The 17363-nt window shown below is 43.8% G+C and overlaps 1 protein-coding gene across 3 annotated transcripts; it reads right to left on the minus strand.

The window, feature by feature from the left end:
- Positions 1 to 697: 697 nt before the first annotated feature.
- Positions 698 to 12239, minus strand: Nipped-b (Nipped-B cohesin loading factor). 3 transcript variants are annotated; one of them, XM_076905552.1, is made up of 5 exons: positions 12144 to 12239; positions 10848 to 10897; positions 3647 to 10762; positions 1320 to 3497; positions 698 to 1240 (listed from the first exon to the last, which is right to left on the minus strand). In XM_076905552.1, the coding sequence occupies exon 3, from the start codon at positions 10393 to 10395 to the stop codon at positions 3778 to 3780; it is 6618 nt and encodes a 2205-aa protein (XP_076761667.1). In that variant the 5' UTR covers positions 10396 to 10762; positions 10848 to 10897; positions 12144 to 12239; the 3' UTR covers positions 698 to 1240; positions 1320 to 3497; positions 3647 to 3777. The 3 variants fall into 3 exon arrangements, with proteins under 3 accessions (XP_076761667.1, XP_076761665.1, XP_076761666.1); XM_076905550.1 differs by having other exon boundaries at positions 1320 to 10762; XM_076905551.1 differs by lacking the exon at positions 10848 to 10897 and having other exon boundaries at positions 1320 to 10762.
- Between the last annotated feature and the right edge of the window lie 5124 nt (positions 12240 to 17363).

The following is a 17363-nucleotide window of genomic DNA, read 5'->3' on the forward strand; positions in this document are numbered from 1 at the left end:
GCTTCCTTTTGTTTCGTATCGATCGATCGGACAGCCAGTATCCGTCGAACAGTCCGCGACGTTTCCAACGAACGCGCACGACAGCACTGGCGATCGAAATAAATGGCAACGCGAGCCCGTTTTCTCTGTTTCAGAGCAGTCGGGACGTTTCGCAGGGTTTCAAAATGTGCCGCCATTTCGGAGACTTCGACGCTCGCCGTGGGCACACGTTTACTGTGCGTTCTCATTTTGTTTCTCTCTAATTCCTAGCATTGCACACGGTTCGAGGACGGCAAAGAATCGGGCACGGGATCCCTTGGATCGCGATAGAGGGTCACATGCGGTTTCAACTGGGTTCCGAGGCGGAAAGGGAACACGAATTCGTGCAAGTCTCGAGAATCAATATGGCGTCGATTTCCCATCGCTACATAAGACTTGAAGTCTCTGCAGTATTTTTTTCCCCCGACGAATCATTGACTTTGGATTTCTAAGGGTTCGCGAGCGGTTCTCTAAAACGTTCTACTAATCTAAACGAGCAAGAAATGCGCGTGGATCCGGTCGCTTCTCTTCTATTTCTAATGAAAATGTATTCGCGATCGAGTCGATCGACGATCTACCGGAAACGGGGGGAAATAACAAACCCTCTGGAGGTTCGAATTCACGTGCACTTCTTGCGAGCGTAGCTGACTCTTAACAACTAATCGAAAGAATTCCATACTTCTTTTGCTGCCAGATTTATTGATGAGATATAGATGAATGTACATCTGGGCCCCAATAAAGTGCTACTTTAAATCGAGATTAAAACGAAAGAAGCGTATATCACCTAATAGACCATTTTGCCTGCGTTCGTTCGTCGACGTTCGCCGGACTGATTTCTATAGATCCGTTGAACAGCCATCAATGATTTCCATCGCTTCGTCTTCTTCGTATTTCTTTTTCTTCTTTATCGTTTTCTTTTTTTTCTTTTCTTTCCGTGAGAAATGAACGACCAAGTGTAAATGCAACAATGATTGATGTTCGTATAATGGTAACGTTCGCGCAGGACGAAAGGATGATCCGCGTGAAAAGTAAAAATTCCCGTTCTCTCACTTCCCGTCCGTTTAACACTCTCTCTCTCTTTCTTTCACTCTCGCTCTCTCTCTCTCTCTCTCGATCGCCAACCAAAGACTTCCGGTTTACGCAGTCGCTCCTCGGTCGACCCGCTCGTTTCCTCTGTCTCGTAGCCAGGCCTCGATGAGTTACAAACGTTCAAACTAGCGATCTAAAAAATGTGGATGATATTATTCCATTATGTATAAAGGCTCGAGTCCTTCTCTTTCCTTTTTAAACAAATGACAAACCTGGACTGGTAATGTATACGTGTACATTAAATACGGAATTCGACCATCCAAGGCGGCGAGTGGCCTCGGATTGCTCGTTTTCGATAATGTTTGTCGATGACGGCCGATGGGCTCTCTATAAACGTATAAAAAAGACGAATTATACCGCGACGAAAGGGCGACGCATCTGTCCTAGCTTCGAGTATCGCTAAAGATCACAGCTGCACGGTCTGTTCTCGAATTACGAACAGGATACGATCGTTCACGCAAGGGGTGTTTAGTCTAACGCTATGACGCTCGGTCCTGGACGGTCGAATTCGCTGGTGGCGCCGACACGGAGGAAACGGGACGCCGAGGAACTGCGTGAGCCGTCGAAAATCTCCCATTGTTCCTTCGCTACTTCGTAGCGCGTTCCACCACTTTCTGATCTTCCAATATTCCACTGTATTTCATCACATTCTACCCGCTCCCAACCCCCTCAACTACCCAACCACGCTCTCTGAATGATTTCGTTCGTTTTCCATCGAGAATTCTGTTACTACATAGCTTCTTCCCTTTCCCTTTCGTTTCTTTTCGATTCTTCCTTATTCCTGGTTTTCTCGTTCCTCTTTTCGTTCTGCACTTTTCTTGTTTTCCGTTTTTTGTTTCATTTACTTCTAAGCTTGTATAAAAACGATAGTTCTTTTTTTTTTTTGTTCAATTACACCAAAAGACGAGTTGCGTGTTTCTGTAGTCACGTGTACGTGTGTGTCTGTGTGTATGTGTGTGCATAAAGCAAACTATATTGGGACAACATGAATTCTGAATAAATACTTAATATTACAACAAAATTTTAAGTATTCTTTCGTAATGTCACCACTATATAGTTTGTAAGAAAATAAGATATTTTACTTGAAATTTGTATGTACAGATATTACAAACAACGTTTTTTTTTTCTCTTTCTCTCTTCTTCTCTCTCCCTCTCTCATAATGCATAGGCAATGTGTTTCTTTTTTCTTTCATTTTGTTTCTTTTTTTTTTAATCTTTTTTTACTACACATCTCTATTATACATGCTGTGGAGCAAGTCTAAATGGATTCGCCCTTTTATGCGTTTCTTTCTCTCTCTTTTAGTCTCTTTCTTTGCTTTTGCTGTTGGCTCTCTCGCTCTCTCGCTCTCTCTCTCTCTCTCTCTCTCTCTCTCCCTTTTCACAGCTTTCCCGAGTTTTTTTAAAACAAAATTCGAAACAAAAACATACAATAACAATTTCCTCGCAAATCCATCCTCTAAATCCGTTCGTTTCTCGAATTGCTTCTATCGAGTACTGGTCTTTCCTTCTGCCTCCGTAAAAAGAAAACTAACATCTCTTATCAATGTTGCTGTTATTATTCAATATTATTTACACTGACAACGTTTGCTCGAAAAAGAAAACAACGTGATGCATTCCACGACAATTCTATTGTACTCTCGGTCTCTCTCGAATCGGGAACTTGGTTCGACGTATTTCATCCTCGATTTAACTGGAAACTATCGAATCACATTCTTGTTTATCTAATTTTGTACTCTCTTAAATTTATCCGCGTCGACATCGGCGGGTAAATACTTTTTCTCGCGACTGAACAAATTTTCTCGATTCAAAAGGAAAAACGAAACTCTCCGCATAATCTTGGAAAAGGAGAACGTAAAAAAAGGAAACGAAATGAAAGGGTCTTCTCGCGAAAATTTCCGCTTTGCGTTCGATGATTGGAAAAAGAAAAAAAAAACGTAGGAAAGAAAAAGAAAACGATCTCGTGACTCGTGGCTGAACCAAGTTCCTCCCTCCTGTCACGCGTACGACATGGACTGAGAAATCTTTAGACGCGCACCCACCATGTGTCCTAGCCAACAAGATAATCCTAAGTGGACCGTCTCGAGACGATCCGTAGTTAAAATTTCTCTCCCTCTCTCTTTCGTCCGATATCTCTCTTTTACTCACACTCTCTCCCTCTCAATCAAACCATCGCAGACAGGAAAAAAAAGAAAAAAAAAAAGAACGCACGCATTCCCGCAGAGCACCACCGTCCTCTGTACATCGGCATAGTTTCTCTCCGCATCCTTCCCGCTCCTCCTTTCTTTCACTCGCACTAATAGTTTTTCTTTCTTTTCGTTATTATTGTAGTCCATTTCAGTGATCGATGCGGTCCGTCGCGATTTCAGAGCGTCCGGAGCACTTGTTACTCCCTAAAAGAACAGAGTCGTATTTAAACCATTATAATTTCGTTCTGATCCTCTCAGTGGTCGGTAGTTCGGTATCCGCGAAACGTGTTTAACAGAAGAGAAAAAAAAACGGAACACGCCGACAGCCAACGGGCGACACGGGTGAAACGCACCATGAATAACGCCGTGGAACGCGCACAGCTCCAACGACGCGAGACGCCTCTCTGTCGGCAATCGTACCAGAGTCTCTCGTACAGTACGTAATATATACACAACGGGCGCGAGAATATACACACCACCGCACTCACACTAGAAAGTCAGGATCACTGTAGTCCTCGCCGCTCTCGCTGCTATCGGAGATTCTTCTTCTTTTCTTCTTCTTGTGTTTCTTCACTTTCTCCGTTTTGTGCGCCCGGTGTTTGCGGTGCTCTTTCGCGCCCTCCGGATGGTGGGCGTGTATCGTCAGTTTGGGTACACGCGGCGCCGCCACTTGGGACGCCGGCGCCGCGTTCATCGACGGAGGCGGCGGTGGTGGCGGTGGCGGTGGCGGCGGCGCTGGCGGTGGCGCATGGATGGGCATAGAGGTGGGTATGGGACCGGCGACGACCATCGAGTTCATCGAGTTGTTCGGATGCTCCATCGACGAGTTCATGTTGGGCTGATACTGATTGGCCACTTGTGGACTACTCGCCACGCTAACGTCCGCCATTTTCCCGTCTGTTTCGGAGTTCGCCATTTTATTTGGCGTCTCCGTACTGTGTTTCCCGGGACCACCGCTGGTGTCACCTTCGTTACCGTCCTCCTCCGTCTCCTCCAGGTCGAACTTCAGCATTAGCTGCTTAAAGTCCAAGTACTCCTTCACCAGCTTCTTCCTGCCTTCGTCGTCGAGTTCGACGTTGCTCACGCCCTCCTTCAGTCTCTGCAGGGTAGCCTTTGGTTTGAACAGCAGGTTGCTCTTGCGGTTGACCGCCTTCTCGTACACTTTCGCCGCCTCTGTTGGCGAGTACTGACCGATTTTCTGGTCGGAGAAGCCGTACAGATCTTTCAAGTGCTGCCTCAGATTGAGCAGCAGCAGGAAGCCTTGGCTGGCGGTGATGTATTCCCTGAGCAACGTCGTGTCCCTTGGTAACCTCGTCAGTAGCGATTCCTCGTCTTCCTCGTCGTCCTCTTCGTCTTCCAAGGCCGACAACAACTGTTCTGGTCGTGGCAGTCCGTCTGGACCCGCCGACACGTGTGTTTGCTGCTGATGTTGTTGCTGGTGTTGCTGTTGATGTTGATAGTGGTACGCCTGCTGCGATTGACTGCTGCTCTCCTTTGGCAGCAACGCCTCCTTGAACGACTGCAGCAGGTTCGTACCAGACATGGAAATGATAATGTCGATGTGGTGGATGATGAACAACGGCTCGTCTTGAACTTGATATGTAAAGTAAGCGAGATTGTCAGCCAGATAGAGCATCTGCGATAAACTCGTCTTCGCAGACTCGTCAAACTGCTTCAGAAAAGACAGAACGATGGCTCTCCTCTGCTGTTTCGTGTTCCTTAGGATGGTGTACAGGAAACCGTTTAACGCGCCAGGAAATTCACCATCTTTCACCCGCATTCCCCTCACTGTTACGTCCTTCTGTAGAATCTTCTGCAACCGGAAGCTCAGCTTGATGCCCAACTGAGATTTCATGTGAATGAAGCCCGGATATTTCTTCTCGATGTCCTGAAGCTGCTTGTCCGCGCTATGGCTGACTGCTTTCTCGCAATCCGTGCTCATACAGATTAGATAAGGGACTATTTGAACAGGATGGACCAAACCTTGAGCCAGGATCAACTGGATCACCTTCAGTGCCGCGTGTCGAACGCTGATGTTCGCGTGCAAAAAAGATTCCAAGATTTCTTTCACGTACAACTGGATCACCGTGCTGGCCATACCCGAGGACACGTCCCCCATCTCCTTCAGGTTCTCCTGTTTAGACATCTTCGCCCACTCCATGTCCTGCTTGATCATCCTTTTGTCTTCTTCCTGCAAGTACACCTCGATATTATTCAGCACCTGAATCCTCATGTGAACCAAAGCGTTCTCCGACGTTAGCAGATGATGATAGAGCTCCTTCAGCTCTGGAAGTAACATGAACTCGTAATGTCGGATGCACAAAGAGCCAATGGCGGACAGGGTGAAGTGTCGGATATCATCGTTGTCCAGATGCACGAAATAGTTTAACGTCTCGAACACCTGGTCTTTTATGTTCTCCGCAAGTCCCTCGATTACCTCAGGGTCCGTGAAGTTGAAGTGTCGCAGCAACAAACCGACGGTGAACAAGGCCCTCCTCACAAACGGTCGATACTTGACAAGCATAGGATTCGTAGGATTTTTCTCATAAAAGGATTTGTACTCGGTCAGATGTCCGTAATATTTCTTAAAGCAGTCTCGTATTAATTTAAAATTCCTTGTAACGTTGTTCACTATCGAGCCTAGACAGGACAAACAGCTGGCCACGACGGACTTGTCGTGCTGGAGAACCAGCTTCACCGAATCCTCTTCCAGCTGGGCTAAAAAAGTCTCACTCGGATGTTCCATTAACGGCACCACCAGCTCCAACGTGTGCGCGACGCTGCTTATGATCTGATAGTCGCCCTGAGTCTGACACTTCAAGCTCAGGTAAGGCTGTAACGTGATCGCGTGATTGACCAGCAATTGCGGCCGTATCTTCGCGAACAGATACAGAGTTGTTAGACACGCGACTAATCTCTGAGAAGACCCCTTCTTCTTCGACTTCTCGGACTCCTCCAAGTTCGTTTCCTCCAGTCGAAGCACATTCTCGATCAAGCAGTCGACGATCTGCTTGCACGCCGTCAGCAACGCTTTTGGTGGCTCGGTTTGCATCTTTGTACTATCGTCTTTGTCCTCCTTGGGCTTGAACAAGCTAACCAGCAGCTGTTCGAACCACTCCAGACCCATGTCTTTGCTAGCTGCCACGACATCCGTGATGTTCATCACCTTCCTCAACAACGACTCGGAGTCCAACGTAGGACGTTCCCTGACCGGCGTGAACCACATGTTTTGAAACACCTCCATGACCAATTTCCTGATCCCTTCCTCGTCGTTCACCCGTCTGATCATCTTGACGCAGATCTCCGGGATCTTTGGGAAGTCGGGACACTCCATGCAGATGTCCTTCAGAATTTTAATCACGCGCTTACGAACGCTGACGCCGGTATCTAGGATCCTGGTCGACAGCATGTCGTAGTATTTATCTATTAATTCGGGCCTACTTAGTACAAATTTTCCTACGAGATCGACGGCCGCCTCGCGTACCGACGTCGCGTGATCTAAAAACGAGTGCTTCACGCCAAGCTGCATGTCCACCCGCGCCAACACGCTCGGATCCGCTTCGACGATCATCGTTAGACACTTCATCGCCTTCGTCCTGATCGCGATCGACGACTCCGTTAACACGTGCAGGATCTGCTTCAAGTATCGGTCGAAACTCTGCGAGAATGGCCTCTTCGACGCGAGATACTGCGATATCAGCTCCGCTGAATTGTAATCGATGTAGGTCTGAAGGATGTCCGGCTTCGTGCCTGTACTGCACGGCCTTATTCTACTTATTATGTACTTCTTCTTGTCCTCGATGATTCTGTACGCCTCTGAGTTCTTCTGCTGGTTATTGTCGTTTTCATCCGCATCCTGCTCTTCCAGTTCCGACTCCGACTCTTGGTCGCTCGTGTGATGTTTGTTTTTCTTTTTCACCCTCTTCTTGTGCATCTTCTTGCTGGGACTGTTCTTCGTCTGAGCAACCTTAGACTTCTCCACTGCGCAATCTCTGTACCATTGCGCCAGATAGAAATGGCGCGCGTAGCCTAAAGCGGAGTCCTTGGTTCCATTCACGGCCAGGTAGTCCAGGAGAACTTTTTGTAAAAAAACCATCCGCTCTTCGTCTTCGCTCAGGCCCATTATCTCCTTGTCCTTCACCTGGTCGTAATCAGAATCCTTCTGCTGTTCGATCTTGATGTCCTTTATTATCTGGTCGATGGTTGACAATTTACACTGAGAGCTGACCGCGTCTTTCCTCAACCTGGCCGCCACGACACCGAGATAATCGATGGAGGCCACTCTCAGCGCCATGTCGGAGCTTTTGTTGGAAAAATGGCCCACCAATAAGTTTCCAAGTAAACTCAGAAGCAACTCAGCCGCTGGCCATTCCGGTTTATTCACCGTGGCCAAGAGGTCTTGCACGAAATTTTCAAACAGTGGCCTGTAATCAATTTCCTCTCCTTTGCTGCCGCACTTGTTCAGGAACACTGTTAAAAAATTCCCCGCTATTCTCGTGGCGGTCTCGTATTTGTTTATAATTAAAACATCCGCGTCGACGTAACTCAATTTCTTCTCCTCCTTCTTCTCCTCCTCTTCCGGTGACTTCTTCTGTGGCTGTGGTATTATATTGTCGGATAAAACAACAACACACTGAATCAATTGTAAAACCAAGGCTGTCAACATCTGTATGTGATCCTCCGAGTTTAACCTGTACGTCCTGAGGCTCCTCTTGCTGCTGGGAAGTCGCGCGATGGACGCCAAAATATCATCCAGCAATAATCTCCTGTGTTTCTCGTATTTCGTAAATATTACAGTGACCAATTTTAAAGCACTCAACTGAAGATCGCTAACGGATTCAACGAAAAATGGCGCGACGCCTAACGTCGAAGCATGCAGAACGCTTGTGTCCGTTAGAACCTGAATATTTAACAATTCCGCGAGCAGACCTACCAATTCGTGCATTTTGTTGTATACCTGTAGTATACTCTTCTCGCGGACCTCTTTCATGTGACCCCTTTTCTTACGACCACTAGAATTATAACTGTCAGTCTTGTTTTTCGTGTCTATTTTGTAAACTGGATCGAACGAAGGATATATTGTATTCTGCAACTGAAACTTCATGAAAAGTACTATTCTGTCGATCACATCTTCCAGGTAGACCGTTTTTGGCATATTGCTGGACGTCATGATGTGTAACGCGATTAAAGACGCATCCACAGCGCGTTGTACTCTCTCCATGGCCAACTGCGTCCATAATCGACTCTCGTCGACGTCGTCGTCCGGATCCGCCAGCGGAGATACCTTGGCTCCGTCGCGAATGTTCTTCTCCAGTATGTTCAACAGCCTAACCAACCTGTCCGCTGGAATCGACTCCATCGCTCCCAGTGCCTTCAGCTTCGCCGCTTCGGTGCACAGATCGTGCAACTGATATTTAGGAATCAACAATTCTGGAGGTACATCACCATCGTCATCTAATTCGGCGTTGGTCGCTACGTCTTCTGTGTTCTCGAATATCGTCTCTATGGTCGTGTTGAAACGTTGATACGTGTTGGTTTCCATCAGCTCCTCCACGCTGAGCTTAGCCAGCACGGGGACGAGTTTCTTTTCTATTTTCCGGATTTTTGGTTTCGTGGGTGTAAGTGCGTCCTTTTTATCCTCTTCGTCGTCGTCGTCGAGTACCCTCCTTCGTCTGCGCGCCTTATCTTCGCTCTTCTTCCTCTCAGCTTTCTCCTTCTCCCTCTGGACCTGGCGTTCTTTCGCGCGCGCTTTGAAATATTTATTGTTCTTGCCGATCTCCTCCTCGCTCTCCGACTCGGACTTGGCGTCCTCGCGATTCGAAAGGCCCATCTTCGCGGCTCGACTCGGCGATTTCTCCGCGAACGCGGCCAAGCTCTTCTGCATCAAAGCTTGGTCCGCCAATGATAATCTGTCCAACATGACAACCGGTTCCTTCAGTTTTTCCGGTACAGGAGCGGGCACTTTCATCCCCTTCTCTGAATTATTGTTCTGCTGGTGTTGTATCATCGGCGCCGGCGTCGCATTCAGCGTATTGACCAAGTCGTTCGTATCCATGCTCGGATAAGACGTGGTTTGCGTCGCTGGTAACAGATGCTCCGTCGCGTTATCGATGCCCTGCTTCGCCTCGATATTCTCAATTGGTATATCGATGTCGGCAAGACCTGTCACTGGGTCGAGTAAAAACTGTTGGTTTTCTTGCACTGTGCTATTTATGTCCATCGGCTGATGTGTTCCCAAAGGATGATGCACTTGTTGGTTCATCATAGGATCGTACATAGGCTGGATATTAATGGGCTGATGTTGTTGCAATGGTATATTAGCACGCATTGGAGATGCTATATGCATGTTGTGTTGGGGTGTCATACCGGCTATATTGTGGTGTTGAGGCGTCACATTGCCTAGGGTTGTTAACGGCGTACCGGGAGAACTCATGTATACCGGGGAATACATATTTGGTTGCGGTGTCATGTTGGGTAGGGGATTTATGCCAGTTGGCGGGGGCAGGACTGTTCTAGCGGCGGCAGGATGAGCTGGGCTACCTTGCGGTGTTTGTCTTGACCCTGAAGAGTTCGAGTAGGATGGTGAAATTCGTCCGTAATTGGCGGATGTTTGATTCGCGTGCATTATAGGCGTGCCCTGAGCCCAGTTTCGCGACGAATTGTATTGAGGCCCTTTAAATACGTGCGGATTTATCTGTAATATTGCCTTAAGTAATTCCGGAGTATTCTGCTCGGTCTCCAAGGGCTGTTCCGTGTTCGCATAATTATCTTTCAGTTCAATGTGATCGGACGATGTTTGCGACAAAGATAATATTAACTGCGGCACTAGGTTCTCGTTGCGAACACTCAACAATATTTGTGCTTCTTCTGCCACTCTTGGATGAAACAGAAGGGACTTGTTAGTTAATGTTTGAGGCAGCGGTGTCGGTAGGGGCATTTCAGGTAACAAGTCAGTGAGACTCGCGATACCAGCGAGAGTTGTGATTGGCACACTCGGTATAACCCCGTTCATCTTGAATTTGACTTGTTCTGGCATTACAGCCTGGATAAAAAATATTATTAAAATTAGGTCCAGTGTCCTTACGTTTACTCTGAGGTTCATAGAATTATCCAACGTAACGAACACCGCACTAACATGTTAGAAAATGTTTTTGCTCACAGTATATGATAAATATAAATAAACAGAACATGTCTAAATGCACTGTTACCACGAACGTTCAAAGAAATCATTGTTAAAAAATCTTTACACTCGCATTTTCAAGACATGCCAATATTAAAGATATTTTTTCACTGTTGCGAATGGGATTGTATCTAACGCTTGTCAGAGAACACTAGCACTAAGGCATATACTGGGAACTTAACAAAGTCTCTTTTAAGTTCCCATGATGCACTGGATAATATCAACCAAATTTTGATGAAGCGCGTGGATCCTCCAATAAACGGTCCATTGTTAGTATCGATTTCTTGTCCTGAAACAAATACGCAACAAACACAATTATATACAAATCGGTCGTTCGATCAAAATTTATATTTAGAAATCTAATAATCTATTACCCATCAATTGGTGATATGATGTCAAAATGACTTCGCATTCCAATGGTATTCTGTAAATTCATAATACATTGATCCAAATTAAGAAAAAAATAAACCACAGATTTCACTCTAATAACTTGTAGAAACAAATTATATTTGTAAAATAATATAATAGAAGAAAAGCACGTTGTAAATCATAAATATATCACCCAATAAATTGAAAGGAAAAAAAACAATAATTATCACGACGATAATGGCACTACAATTCCTTGTTAACTGTGTAACAGATAATAATTAAAAATCATGGGATTATTGCAGGAATAATAATAATAATAATAACTGTAATAATAATAATAACAACGATAATAAAACAATTATATAAATGAAATAGATTTCCATCTTAAGATACATCAGATCGACGTCACGTCACCACAATGCCGACAGAAAAAACTCACTCCAATAATAACAGAAACTAATATTTCATATTAAAAATTGAAAAATTCACGAGTATTCTGAATTTTAAACCATATTTTATATAAATATTTCATTACCAAGAGTAAAATCAATTCACATGTATGCAGTGTTATATTAATGACACACTTTTATAATGGTGTCATAAATTTGCTTCGCAAACTCAATACCATGTACAATGGATAAAAAAACCAGTAACCTAAACGCAAAAGTGCATGTCAGTACTTTGTTACACACTTAAAATCCGATAGATATTTGGCAAAAAACATGAAACTGATCAGAAAGGTTAGAGTGCTCCAAATAAATGTCCGACCACCGACATAAAAAAGAATTACAAAAATATCGATGAAAATTCCACGTAACTGCATTAACTTATAATTATTCATCGCGTAGAACACTGTTTCATTCACAGCAATTATAAAAATAGTCACATATCGTACTGTTATACATTCGAATATACGTATACATGTATATACACATAGTATAACGTCATAACAAAAATATTACCAGATCGGTGTAATTACTTCCAACATAATTCCAATATTCCTCACAAATTCCTTTGCGACAACACTAAAGCTTAAAATAGAACACGTTGAAACCAAATCACAGTAGACTCCAATGAAATCCAAGGGACGAACGAAACGAACGCTTCGCTCGTACAGTGTCAGACCGAAATGTCATTCTCAATTTTCTACATATATATATATATATATACATATGTATATACAAACCATATATTCTTAAACGATTCTAACCATTCGTGTCACTCACATGAATCGATCGAAAGCATTCGTCCAACATTCTATGACCGTGCTCACTATCACCAGGTAAAGCTGTTGTTATTACCTCCAGTCGTAGTGTATCTACCATCCAACATCATACATATGATAACATGGCCTTAAGGTGGAGGATGCTACAGGCTGGAAACCTCCCAAGTGATCGTCGATCACGCTAAATAATAGAATTTGCCATGGTCAGTTCTGGTAACTGTTTCGGGCCGCGTGCGTTCGGGCACACAGAACGGGAGTATCGTTCGTTGGTTCGTGTCAATTGCCTTACCCAGGTACGCGCGAGCGATTATTTATACTGCAGAATCAGCGAACAGTCGAACGGAATTTTGGCGGGAGGCGTAAATCGATATCGATGATCCCCGTGTCGTTCGACGTTACCAAACCGTCGATCTGAACACGTCCGGCTAAGTGACGGCCCGGTACGTGCGGGTCTGTTGTCGAAAACTTTCCGTCGTTCAATGATATTCACTCAATTGTCATCCGTGGTTGTGGCCTATTTGGTTTGGACGCGTTTTCACGTCGTTCACAGACGGTCTCCACCTCTGCACGCGGCACGGCACGATTCTCACTTAAATCTCTCGCGGCACCGCGTAAACATCGCCATGTCAAAGGTGGTGGATCGCGGGGAAAACAGTATTTATAGTGTGAATACGAGGAAAACAGACACAAAGGCGTCCATTTTGCTCAGCAGCGAGTTAGCGGAAGTTACGTAGTAGATACAGGCTAGATACAGATATACCGGCGCTACGGCGTCTTATTTCGAATTACCCACGGAACCGTTCGCATGAGAGCGATCCCTCTGTTAAATATCAAATTTTACAACTTTTCCTCGACGCACGTTCAACGAACGGAGGCTGCGAACGTTTTACGCAATCGTGGAAAATTTGAACGTCTAAGGATTGCCGAGCTGTCTGCGGAAATCTACGGAAAACTTACGGTAATGTACATGTTGGAATATTTACAGATTGAAAAAAGTCTTTGTTTAAGTTCCATTTCTTTAATTGTCGTTATAAAGGTACGAATATTTGCGTCAGCCGCCTGATAATTGTATAGCCAACGAGTTTTCGTTTTAATACGTTTGTTATCGGTACGTATCATCTTTCGATACTAATATTTATAAATAAAAGTGATTAATACGCTATTTATCTGAATAAACAAACGTAGCAGACATGGTAGACAATTTATTTTGCGACGCAATTACTTAGACGGAACGTCTGACGAAATTAGTTTGACGTTTTTGAATTCGTTAAGTATACGCGTGAAGCTATCCCCGTTTCTATCCGCCTGATTAGTATTTATTTTGTTCTGTCAAATAGCTCTGGTCTGAAAGGAGAGAAAAAAAAAAGCAGTTGGCAATGTTCGATCGAAAATTTCCAAGCACACTTTCGGTACTATGTCCGAACAGTATACTCGATGATGCGATAAAAATGCTCGTAGGTGGCGCCACTGAACCACTTTAATTGTGCAGCCTTTCAGTAATTAACGTTTAAAAAGGTATTTTCCAATTAATTACCGTTTCAATTAGCTCACTTAGCGTCGATAAGTATTAATAGGCTCGGTTGTTGTTCCCCGGCGACATTTTCGACGGGGCTAAATAATGGGCGAGGAATGCGTCGCATCGGAGATGACTTGCTTGTTTCGATAAACAGAAGAAAACCGAGAGCCTTCGAATCCCCGTTAAATCATCGAAAAATTCCTCTCTTTACAGGTGCTGGGCCGCGCGTAGCTTAATTTGAAAATCCGCTATATAGAACGGAAAGGCCGATACCTGCGTAGCTATATGTATACGCGTATGCATATAGATTGCGACGCAAAACGTTTCCAGGGATCGTCTAACAGATCGCGCTGCGCTCGTGGCAATTTCGACTCTCGTGGCTCGGAGGCTCGAGGAAAAATAAAATTCCGAGATAATAACTTTTTCATACTATGTACAGTAAACAGTATTTATATGTTTCGTAAACACGTTTCATACTAATTCTCTGTTCCATCGGTGTGTGACGAAGAAATTTTACCTGAATGTTCACTGTATCCACGATCGCCCATTCCATACCAGGTAAGCTGTCCAACTTGTTTGACATTGAAAGCGTTTTCCATCGCTCCGGGCCAAAATTTCGTTCGCACGCGAACATTACGCCGTGCGATCGCCGCGTGCAATTATTCTCGGACGTAAACAAAGATCTGCTCGAGTGTTTACGACACCAGGCCGGATCTTAAGCGAACGATTCTCGACCGAATTACCGAGCATCGTTGCATCTCTCCCTAAGTGGGACGCTTTTCTTTCTTAAAACGCAAATTGCTTTCTGTGTCGTCTAATTGCGGTTAACATGCAAATCCCTCGCTCCAGTATAACGTCAGCCTTCATTTCCTCGATTCCATGTTTAAGTAATGATTTTCACTGGAAAGCATGCATGGTGGTACACGAATGCAATTTTGTCTAGCGAAGATCAAGTGCGATTACATTTGAATAGAATTATTTGTTATACCTTTCACTTATGTTAATATCTATGCTCGCGAGTACTACACAATACTGTAATTAGTGGTAATTCGACCAGTGGAATATTAATTGCGAAAGGAGTGATAAAGGCCGTATAATGATATTTTATTAGAAGTATACGATTATATTTTTACGCCGCATTATCTCGGTGCTCTGAAATGAGATACAATACAATCAGAATTGGACGAGGTGTTATACGAGCAATGTAATTACTGTTAATGTTAATAATGGGTCGTTAAAGAGAAGTAGCATAAAATAATATTCATGTATTCGTAACAAAATATCATTACATATTTATGCCATGTTTAATGGACATTGAAATTGTAATAGAAGTGTTAAAACTGTTTATGATAGCTTGGAACAGTGCAGACTTGGGAGAAATTATAAATTCATAGCGTACAAACACATTTCTCTAGACACCTTACGTTATTTTATATGATTCGGTGAAACGTTCATTGTACGGTGGATCGTTGAATGTTTCTAATTGTTTCAGGGAGTGACCCAAGTAAGATGACGCAGAAGCGTGGCGTTGGGATGTCTCACGTTGGGTGAGTCTTTACAAAATATTGTATATTGCATTCTTTATTAGAATTAGCATAACTAAACGATATAGTTAACTCGTTAAAGCTTCTGCTAATTAACGTTTCGACGAATGCTTCTAAAAAATGAAAATTAATAGAGATATTCCATGTCCAAAATGGATATTTTATACACCTTTGCATATTATATAAAAAGCTCTGGAAAATTTTTCATAAATGCATAAGTACATCTCTCTCACTCTTTCTCTCTCTCTGCAGTATAATATTATATACCATGTTCCTTTATTATAGATTATTATTATTATTCGAATCATTTTATACTTTTTTCAAAAATGTAATAAAAATTTTATGTTCAAATATCTTGTACGGTTTTTGAGAGAAGCGTGTATAAAAAGGTGGCGAAGTTAGCATTGGTGAGACGGGTCGCTCTGTCTTGCGTTAATGCGATTCCAAGAAACGTTACAGTGGCGGCAATGTGTACGGTTACGATTTCCGGGCAGTCGATGCCCGCCAATATTCTTTCACACAAACGGTTGTGACATCGCGCGAGAAACATTTCGTTATCGCAAGCGTTGCATACTTTTACCTGTACGTCGTAAACGGTTCTCGAACGTCGCAACGCCTTCAAATGGCTCCTTGGGAAACGGGAATTTGCGCATCACTTGCTTATAAATGATTAGAAGATAAGATTCCTCTTCATTGAAGCAGCTCTTCAATGAAATGTTTGAAACGAATGGAAGAAAGATAGATAATGATAATTGAAAGCTGTAAATTTTATTACACGATGGTATTCATACAACAATATTCAATTAATTATAATAATGTATAGTGTTTTACAATTAAGGTATCAAATGATTAAACGTATAATATTGTTTGATAAAGCTGAACAGAAGTAGGAAAAACTCTGTTTAAAAATTTTCAGATCACTGGATAAAGAATGAATCGCAGAAGAGATTTTTCCGATAAAAAAGTTATATAAACAAAATGGAAAATTTGAGGATTGTGAAGCAAAATAAAATAGCGTTTAAATTAGATATAAAGAAAAAAAAACGTACAGATATTATATAAATATCCATTACATAAAATATGCTTTATCTGAAACAGCAACTACAGCAACGATTCGGTGTAATAACTTACTTCCTTCGCTCGCTCTCATTAGCCTTCTTTTATTCTAATAATTCGTTTCATCTGTCTAATGGGTAACACAATAGGCAAACGAAATTTTCCATTAAGACGTTGTTATCGTCCCTGCTTGAAAAATTAGAAATGACCCAAGCCTCTTCGCAGAAGCATCTAAAATTATTCTTAAGCAATTCGAAATACATTAGAAACGTCCATTAAAAACTCTCATAAACTTTATTCGTTATTCAGCGAAAAGAATCAATATTTCAAGACTTTTAAAGAACCATAAACAGATCCAAATTACAACAAGAAAAATATCTTAACAAATCTAAATAAAAAAAGCGAAAACAAATCGAAGAGAAGAAAGTTGAAAGATCCCACATTTTAACCCCAAGGAAGATTAAATCCTGTAGCATTGGACCGCAGGAGCGATCCTCCCGGTCCCGGTCCTCTATCCCTCGCGGGGCGTGCAGCGCGCTGCAACGGGCACGATGCATCCCGGTTAAAAGTCATGCTTTACACGGTGGCTGTGTACCGTGGCTCTCTGGTGGGAGAAGTGATAGTCCTTAGCGGGGTATAGCACAGCGGCACATTATGCGGCTATGGTGGAATCAGTCACTGGCGAGTTGTGGGTGGTGACTAGTCGGCGACCCATCCGTCCGAAGGAGGAACGTGCTTCCGCGTCTCCGTTCAACCGTGGAACCGAATCGCGCGTCCCCGTCGTCTCTTCACGGGCGAAAAACCGTCGATCCGCGATCGAACGGTTCCTCGATCGTCGTTTCGAGCTCCCACCGCGCACGTGTCGCGCATCTTCCTCGTTTCTTCCGGCTGGAACCCGTTAAATATCGAGCCGGACCATTCGATGGTCCCTGGTACCCCTTCGAGGGGGGGTCAGCCGTTGGTTTTTCGAAATGGAACATTCCATTTCGTTCTACTCCGTACGTCGTGTTTGTTAGTGCAATGGTGAAGTTTCGTTGGTGAGGATCGATCGACCGTTTCTTTGGTGTATCGGATTTTTATACTTGGAATCGTACGATTCGACTTCGAGGCTCGCTAGGTGGATCATGAGGAGGTTGGCGTTGGTTTTCGATGTTCGCGCGAGGATGCCTCGAGTTTGAAG

This window comes from Xylocopa sonorina, chromosome 12, assembly GCF_050948175.1.
Source record: "Xylocopa sonorina isolate GNS202 chromosome 12, iyXylSono1_principal, whole genome shotgun sequence".
NCBI lineage: Eukaryota > Metazoa > Arthropoda > Insecta > Hymenoptera > Apidae > Xylocopa > Xylocopa sonorina.